General features: G+C 32.0%; 1 protein-coding gene across 2 annotated transcripts in view; it reads left to right on the top strand.

The window, feature by feature from the left end:
• Positions 1-10,000, top strand: part of LOC137644938 (uncharacterized) — a 357,605-nt gene that overhangs the window by 319,124 nt on the left and 28,481 nt on the right. For both annotated transcript variants that reach the window (XM_068377814.1, XM_068377815.1), the window contains exon 4: positions 4,331-4,510. In XM_068377814.1, the coding sequence (XP_068233915.1) occupies positions 4,331-4,510 (180 nt within the window). The remainder of the gene's footprint in view (positions 1-4,330; positions 4,511-10,000) is intronic.

Raw genomic sequence — 10,000 nt, 5'->3', positions numbered from 1 at the left:
TTGCCTGCATTTTCAGTGCCCTGGTGTTGGAAAATGGAACCTTATTATTATTATTATTATTATTATTATTATTATTATTATTATTATTATTATTATTATTATTATTATTATTATTACTAGCCAAGCTACAACCCTAGTTGGAAAAGCAAGATGTTATAAGCCCAAGGTCTTCAACAGATTAAAAATAGCCCAGTGAGGAAAAGAAATAAGGAAATAAATAAATGATGAGAACAAATGAATAAATCATTCTAAAAACAGCAACAACGTCAAAAGAGATATGTCATATATAAACTATAAAAAGACTTATGACAGCCTGTTCAACATAAAAACATTTGCTGCGAGTTTGACCTTTGGAATTTCTACTGAGTCAACTACACGATTAGGAAGATCATTTCACAACTTGTTCACAGCTGGAATAAAACTTCTAGAATACTGTGTAGTATTAAGCCTCATTATGGAGAAGGCCTGGCTATTAGAATTAACTGCCTGCCTAGTATTACGAACAGGATGGAATTGTTCAGGAAGATCTGAATGTAAAGGAAGGTCAGAATTATGAAAAATCTTATGCAACATGCATAATGAAATAATTTAACGATGGTGACAAAGATTAATATCTAGATCAGGAATAAGATATTTAATAAACCTTAAGTTTCTGTCAAACAAATTAAGATGAGAATCAGCAGCTGAACACCAGACAGGAGAACAATACTCGAAACAAAGTAGAATGAAAGAATTAATTCACTTCTTCAGAACAGATTGATCACCAAAAATCCTGGAAGACTTTCTCAATAAGCCATTTTTTTTTTTTTTGCAATTGAAGAAGGCACAGACCTAATGTGTTTCTCAAAAGTAAATTTGCTGTCGAGAATCACACCTAAAATTTAAAGAAACATCATGAATATTGAGATCCAGATGTTGAGGAACCACGGTCCTTGACCTACTTACAATCATACTTTGAGTTTTGTTAGGATTCAACTTCATACCCAATAATTTGCACAATACAATAATTTTAGCTGGATCTCTATCAAGGGATTCTGCAACCCCAGATTCACATTCAGGGGATGGAATTGATGCAAAGAGAGTAGCATCGCCTGCATATGCAACAAGCTTGTTTTCTAGGACAAACCACATGTCATGTGTATATAAATTTAGTATGAAAAGTAACGAGCCAAGAACACTACCCTGTGGAACACCAGTTATCACATTCCTATACTCACTCTGGTGCCCATCAACAACTCTTTGAGATCTATTACTTAAAAAATCAATAATAATGCTAAGAAACGACCAACCCTCTCCCAACTGTTTCAGTTTGAAAACAAGGGCCTCATGATTAACAGGGTCAAAGGCAGCACTAAAATTAAGGCCAATCATACGAATTTCCAGACCACAATCACGGGATTTCTGTACAGCACTGGAGATTGTAAGAGGGGCTTCACATGCTCCACGGCCTTCTTTACGAAAACCAAACTGCTAACTAGGAAACAAATGATTACTTTCAGCAAACCTAATAAGACGTTTTGCCAGAAGATGTTCAAAAACTTTAGATAATATGAGATTTATGGAAATTGGGTGGGACAGTTGCACTTGAGCTACCACAAACACATTTACATAGAGGAGTAACATTACCAATTCTCCAACAAGTGCTAAAAGCTCCTCTTCTTGCTAACTTGCACAAAAAAACAGATAACTTCGAAGCTAAGAAATCTACAGTCTTTATAAGAAACAAGGAATAATGCCATTTGGGTCTATACCTCCATAAGCATCAAGGTCCATCAACAGAGCTTTAATTTTCCGAGATCGAAAAGCTAAACTAGTTAGATTAGCCTCAGGATAACAGGAGTGAGGAAGTTCAAGTTTTCATTACTCTGTTTACTGTAAAAAACATCAGCCAACAGAGTTGCCTTTTCCTTTTGACAGTGAGTGACTGACCCATCTGGTTTAAGTAAAGGAGGAACAGTTGCATCTCCACCAAAGAGTGCAGATTTAAAGGTAGACAACCAATTATGTTCCCGAGTTGTACCAGAAAGGGTTTCTTTTATGGTTAAATTGTATTCCTTTTCAGTTGAGGCATAAACTCTCTGAGCAAAATTTCTACGCTGCGTATAGTTATTCCAGGTCAAATCTGATCTGTTACCCTTCCTAAAATAATAAGCCTCCTGTTTCTCATAATAAGCACGTCTACAATCATCACTGAACCATGGTTTGTCCATCATTCGGTACCTTATCAATACGCCTATCAATTATGTTGACTAGATTCTCATTCAAATGGACAACAGGATCAACATTACTATATAATTGTGACCAATTCAAGCCCAAAATAATGTTTGAGCTGTGGTTTCAGTCTGATTATGATACATTTTGTCCACTGCTGTATTTGTGAACAACTGGTTTCTCAACATTTGAAAACAGATTACTCCATTTTCAACATAATGAGCAACAACTACTTTTCCTAGTTGTATTAATATTCCTAGGATGTTGTAGTATGATGTGCTGAGCCCATTGTCATCAAGAATTTCAATTATTTGTCTCTTCCTCATCTTGGCAAAAACATACAGGCCCGTGTAGACAGCAAAAGGTGTATCATGGTCCTTGAAATGCCTGTGGATATCTGAACCTTCCTTGTATTTAATAGCAATTACATTAAGAGTTGTGATATACAAAGATGAAACTTTGAGGAGGCTCCATGCTGGATTTAGGACTTGATGTACGCACCATATCTAATCATGCTTACAAATTGCAGCAATGATAGTGTACAGCCCATTGCAAGAGTGTGTCGTGAAAGGTGCTGCTGAAATTTGAATTATTAAGGAGCATTTCTCGTTTTATCTTGAAACATATTTATAAGTTTAGTTTATAAACAATAAATTCTTGGGGAAAGTGTGTTACTGTGATTTATAAACATTAAAATCTACTTCAGTAGCCTTGAAAACATAGAAATCAATATCTAGGTCATGCAACTCGGAAAACTACAAATTCTTCTATGCACGAGTCATCTTTATTCAACTGTTATCTCCTATAATATAACACATGCAGGGGAAACAAAAGCAAAGTGAGTCAATGTCTGCTCAATGCTTCAATTCATGCTGAGAAATTCTCCTAGTCTCTGCCACCTTACACCACAATTAACTGTGGCAAGTCTCTGGAAACATAACATAGTATAGCTAATTGACTGTGTTCCTTGAGGATTTGTGCCCAGACTATGGAAAATAGTCTGGACTACAAGAAACAAAGTGCACATTTACAGTGAATTATAGATGTCTATAGTGGAAATATTTGAAAACTATGTTAGTATAGCCTACTGACATATAGTGCTTACTTATGCATTTTTCATTTTGAAAGTATGGTTTATTATAAATAAAAAAGAAAAATATTCACTTTTTACATAGATCTTCATTGAGGCCAACAAGATGCACATTTACATGGAATTATTGATGATTATAGGGGATATATTTGGGTCTTCTGCATTTTTTATTATGATAGGAATGATTATAAATAATACTTTGTTGTTTTTCATTTTCTAACAATGAGTTTTTACTCCTCTAAGGATGTCCAAATTTCTTCAAATTTCTATACTGGTAATGGACACCAAAGCTAACACAGACAGCTGTTTCCCCATAAGCTAGGCGAATATCGCACACAGGTTCTATTTTTAGCGAAACCTTGCTAAGTTGGAGTGCCCTTTTTGAAAAAAAAAAATATTTGAGTTAATATGTCTTAGAAAAACCTTATAGTCAGCTTTCTAAGAGAGTTTGTTCGTATCTCCCTTATTTCTATAATTGCCCACGAAAAGGCTAAGAATTGTTGCATAGAGGTTGGATTTTTTTATGTTTATCTTTTAGTCAGACATATTAGTTCATAATATATTAAACGAGTAATTTTATGAAGCAATGTAAAATGAGAATATGATAATATCCCTAATAATCAAGAACTTTAGAATTAAAGTAATAAAAGATTTTTATTAGTTTTAACATATGTATTCATAAATATATATGAATATTATATATATATATATATATATATATATATATACATATGTATCTAGTAATATATATACATATACACATATATATATACACATATATACACATATATATATGCATATATGTGTATTTATATATATATATATATATATATATATGTTTGTGTGTACAAAGTAGATGTTATATCTATCTATCATTACCTATCTTCATGTATGTCTATACATATATATATATATATATATATACACATACATACATACATATAACATATGTATATATATATGCATACATACATACATACATATATATATATATATATATATAATCAAAATGTGTTCTTTTCCTTGCAGGAGCTATGGGAATAGATTGTTTTAAATGTGTATCCGTGAATGGGGACAACCCAGGCTGCGAGGATCCTTTCAATAATAATTACACGGTTGGAATGCTGGAGAGCCCTTGTATGGCCGGTAGAAAAGGCCGTGAAGGACTCTTTCCGGCCTCTGCTTGCATTAAACTGGCCGGCATTTACGGTAAGTTCATCGTCCTTACTTTCATCTTTGCTAGTATATTCATATATCTATTGAACTCTTTACCCCTGCCACCAGTAAATGAGATTTTCTGAAACAAAAAATTATAGTTGTTGCTACGTGATTTTGGTCTAAATGTACTTTTATTCATTCTCAAATCCCCCTTTTTTAGTCAAATGGCCTCTTAGATTTAATGTTTTTGATAACTATCTTGAATATGGTGCGTATGGTTTTAATATATCGGGCCCGTTCAAGTCTTTTCTTAAGGATGAGTACGTAGTATTCAAATTACCGAGAGAGAGAGAGAGAGAGAGAGAGAGAGAGAGAGAGAGAGAGAGAGATCTATAAAACATCATATACTCATTTTCTTGACATGCACATCCATACCCATAAAAACGAATGTAGATATATGTTATGAAAGGCAAATCTATATATTTGTTTACAGAATAGAAATAAATGCAATATCATATATAATAGAAAAACCTTTCTCTGGATACATACCCGATAAACAATATATCAATAAACCGAAAAAAAAAAAAAAAAAAAAAAAAAAAAAAAAAAAAACAGGAGAATTCCTTTATCATAAAGTAAACACAGAGCCAACTAAATTTTCAGGTAGGATAATTATATTTCCAGTGATTCAATTACAAATTCATTAATTCGTTATCTTACAGGCTAAATAAATATTCAATTATACTCATAAAGCACCGAAGAAATTCAGGCAGCAATAATTATTCCTTTATCAATGTCAGGTTTATTGTGTACAGCAGACTTTCCACGATTAATGCATAGAAGGTTTTACATGGCATGTACCAATTATTTCTCTCAAATCAATTTACAATTAGCTTAGTCAAGGGCACATGTAAAGTACTGTAACGTGATTAGAGGGCTGAACTCAAGGGATTACTTTTCTTTGCAGGTACACTTTGAAATAGGGGACTTTCAGTTTGTAATATAGTACAAAACGATTGAAGCATCTTACAAAATATTTAAATAAAAAAAAATATATACTTGCAAACAATACAGTAACTGTCGGAATAATTTTACATTGGGTGCGTAAGTATAACGATTTATGAAAAGATCTTGCTATTTGATTTTGCATGCAAAATTGGGATGACCTATTGCTACATTCCATACCATCATAGTGATTTGTAACATTCATTGTTTCGTGGTTATTCTTAAAGTTCTGATAAGGTCTTCTTCAGCACAAATGGAGGTATCTTTATTATATCTACTTGTTTCAAAACGCATTTCATGAGGATCTGTAAAAAATACTGACTGTAACATAAGATTGATTGAATATTCAAGACAGAAAAGCAAACCCCGAATTAAAAGCCAAAGGAAATGATAAAATTCATGTGGCATTACCTTGTGCGGTTTATGTGTTAAATTTTGCAGATTTAATTACACCTGAAAATAAGAATGGTCGCTAACTGTAACGTTTTAGTTGATAGACATGATAGCTTTCATGCAGATTTGGGGATTCAAAGAAAAATAGGCTATGCTAGTTGAAGATTTCCACAGCGATAAGTAGATTTTTTTTCTGATATGGAGAAAGGTTGCTTATTTTTTTTTTTAAATAACCTCCATCGCATATCAGGTTATAGCTAAATATTTTCCTTCTTTTATGAAGTTTCCATGATCACGAATAGCCCTGACAAATTCACCAAACAGCAAAAATATATATTAACAGCTAATTCAACTATTTTGCAACAACAGAAGTAGTTAAGAGCTTGAATTCACTATGTATTTTTGGAAATGCATTGAAATTTACTCTGACATTGCTTAATACAGAATATTTCTAGTCATGAAAGGAACACCAGTTAAATGTGTGTTTAACATAGTAAAAGGCAATGCCTCACAAGGGACACAATAGTAGTCAGGTAGTTTTCAAGGATAAAATTCCCTTTATTTTAATTGAGTTAAAAATGGAAGAAATTATTCCAAAGAATAAACCATTACCTATGATATCCGACTTAACAAGAAGTATCTCCCAGGTCATACAGAATATAGTTATAATTTTATAAAGTAAATATAATGAAAGAAAATAGAACAGCCATGTTTATATTTCTATTCCAAGAAAAAGCATAAGCTTTTTTGTTCTCACAAAACGGTATTCATGACATGGTGGTGAAGATTTTTAAAATTATTAAAATATTAGCCTAAAAATAAGTGAATGCTTAGAAAAGGCATTTAAACACAGAACATTACAATAACAAACAACAAGAAACTTTGTTAGAACAGTTTTTTGAACATTTACAGCGGAAAACAGGTAGAGATGAAACTTTTACGTTCTAGTCGTATTTAAGTAGCTCTATTAAAATTAATCGTTACTTTGCATCTATCTATCTATCTATCTATCTATCTATCTATCTATCTGTATATACACACACACACACACACACACACATATATATATATATATATATATATATAGCCAGAATTCAAAGGTCCTTAACTAAAAATACGTGAAGGAAAACCCCATATTATTATAGAAAGATTATTTCTTAAGATACGTAATATCTTTTGTCAACATGAACGTTCGACCCCCTCCGGTGTCTACCGTTCTGTGTATACAAACACCTTTTACATGTTTGTGACCATCCCTTTCACTTATAAACATGTATATATCATACGCATACGGACACACAACTCACACACTCACACGCGCGCACACACATACACACACATATATACATACAGTGTATATATATATATATATATATATATATATACAGTATATATATATATATATATAAATGTGAGTATGTCTTCATGTGTAAATATATATATTCACGTATATATATATATATTTATATATATATATATATATATATATATACATATACATATATGTATATATATATAAATATAAATATACATATCTATCTATCTATATATATATATATATATATATATATATATTCTGATACACTTTTATATCGCAAAATAGAAATTGCTTATATCCAAACAGACTCACTACGGTACGACTAAATAATAACATCTCCATAAGGTTATGTGCAATGTATCAAAGGGAATTATGGGACGCTATAATAATCACATTGTTATGAGAAATGAAATACAGATATCGGAACAAACGAATGGAAAAGGAAAATAGGACACGAATTCTGTACATCTGCGTCCCTCCCAGAGGAGGAAAAAACCTAAGAACCTAATTGAGCCTACTTTACCCTCATATTTTTCCTCAAGTTTCTATTTCGTTAAAGATGTTTCTGTAAAGCACACTTGTTTATTTCCCAAGCAATGCATACACACGCGATGCAAGTTTGGTCTTCCACAGGAGTTTGGAGGCACAATATCAAATTCTCTGGTTAAGTTGAGTAAGACAGGAAGTAAATAGAGTAAATACTTGATATCAAAGATTGAAAGGTGTGTGTATATATATATATATATATATATATATATATATATATATATAATTATATACTTAATATATAAATATAATATATATATAATATATATATATACATATATACATATATACATTTATATATATATATATATATATATATATATACGTGTGTGTGTCTGTGTGATTTCGCCTGGGGCACCGATCCCGAGGTCGTTAAGAGAATTCAGACTTTAATGTATCGAAAATATACGGATTATTTGAATATATGTGTGTAAGTGTGTATGTATATATACATATTCAAATAAGCCATATAGTTAGCCTTGATTCTCTTACCGATTTCGGGATCAGAACCCCAGGCGGAAAGACTCAAAGACAATATTATTATTATTATTATTATTATTATTATTATTATTATTATTATTATTATTATTATTATTATTATTATTATTATTATTATTAGTTCCTAAGCTACAACCCCAGTTGGAAAAGCGGGATGCTATAAGCTCAGGGGCCCCAACAGGGAAAATAGCCAAGGGAGGAAAGGAAACAAGGAAAAATTAAATATTTAAGAGCAGTAACATTAAAATAAATATTTCCTATATAAACACTTAACAAAACAAGAAGAAAAAATAAGATAGAATAGTGAGCAAGAGTGTACTCTTTATCAGGAGAACTTTAACCCAAGACAGTTGAAGACCATGGCACAAAGGGGGGTGGAGCCTATATTTCAACCCCAAGGAAAACCAATAAGAGTATTCCATGAAAAAATATGGAACAGAAAAGAATGATTTGTATGACCATAATATAATACCGTATGCAACTGGATGATCATTATTTAAGGATTAATAAAAAAAAAAAAATTATATTTAACACTTTGATTAAAAAAATTGAGTTCGGAGCTATCTCAAACTATAAAACTGATGAAATTAAGGCGCTGTCATTTAAAGATAACCTGAAAGAACCCATTCCTGTCATTTACTTATCACTAAAACGTACTAAACGCAAGACGCTCCCTTCACGTTTTATGATATAGCCATGCAGTGGATTTTCCTGAAGGGAATAAATGAAAAAAAAAAAAAAACATCGGAAATTGTTTAATGAAAGTGGTAAGGGAAAGATGCGCAGGCAAACGACAGGGGAGCTCGGAATCTATGTGCCTATTTTCCAAAGATAAAAAAAGAAAGAGAAGTATATTTTTTGGGAAGGAAAGGGGAGTGGAAGTAGGTTAGCAATAGTTGGTACCTTGCAATACAACATGCAAGCTGAACTGAGAGAGAGAGAGAGAGAGAGAGAGAGAGAGAGAGAGAGAGAGAGCAATGCACAGACACGAATTTGAGAAAAATTGAAATGTTCGCTGCATCAAATGACAAGGAGAGAGAGAGAGAGAGAGAGAGAGAGAGAGAGAGAGAGAGATATAACCACAAACAAAAAGGTAAAGAGCAACAAAATCCTTTCTTGTTACTCACCTTCCGAGTAAGAGAGAGGGCCCTGGCCAAGGCCCAAAATACCGTCTGGTGGCTGTCAGATTTTGGACACTTCTCTCAAAAGGATATTTAGAAATGGGAAGACCTCTACGCTTACCTGGAAAGTGGAGGAAAAAGATGTAACGTTAGTGGTAAACGAAATTGTAAGAAGTGATTAAAAAAAATTCTTTTTGCAATAGCATTTTCCAAGAAACAAAGTCTACATTATTCTTATAGATCCACGTAGGACTGCAGTTAACAATTCTCAACATTAGAATAGCAACTGATTTCAGTTTTTGTATCATCCAGATACTTATGATTATCACTTCCCCACGCTTCTCTTGAAGTAATATTACTATCGACTTTTCCGAAAATGTATTATCTTTTTATTTGGTTTCATTTTATACTGTTTCGATATCTTATTTCAATGAGCATTGTGATAAGAATATGAAAAAACATTAATTCCCCCTCAAAAGTTTGTTATAGTAGCCTTAGGAGAAAAGATTGTTTCTTTCCATAGTTAATTATCTAATTTTTACATAATATCAATCTTATAAATAAAAAAAAAAAATCGATATTGTTATTCTAAGGAAATATTTACATCTAATAAATCCAAGCCCTCAACTACAACCATAAAGATGCAAGAAATGCTCTTCC

This window comes from Palaemon carinicauda, chromosome 8 (genome assembly GCF_036898095.1).
Source record: "Palaemon carinicauda isolate YSFRI2023 chromosome 8, ASM3689809v2, whole genome shotgun sequence".
In the NCBI taxonomy this organism is placed as follows: Eukaryota; Metazoa; Arthropoda; class Malacostraca; order Decapoda; family Palaemonidae; genus Palaemon; species Palaemon carinicauda.
Note: the sequence above shows the minus strand (reverse complement) of the source record. Positions and strands in the feature narration are given on the sequence as shown.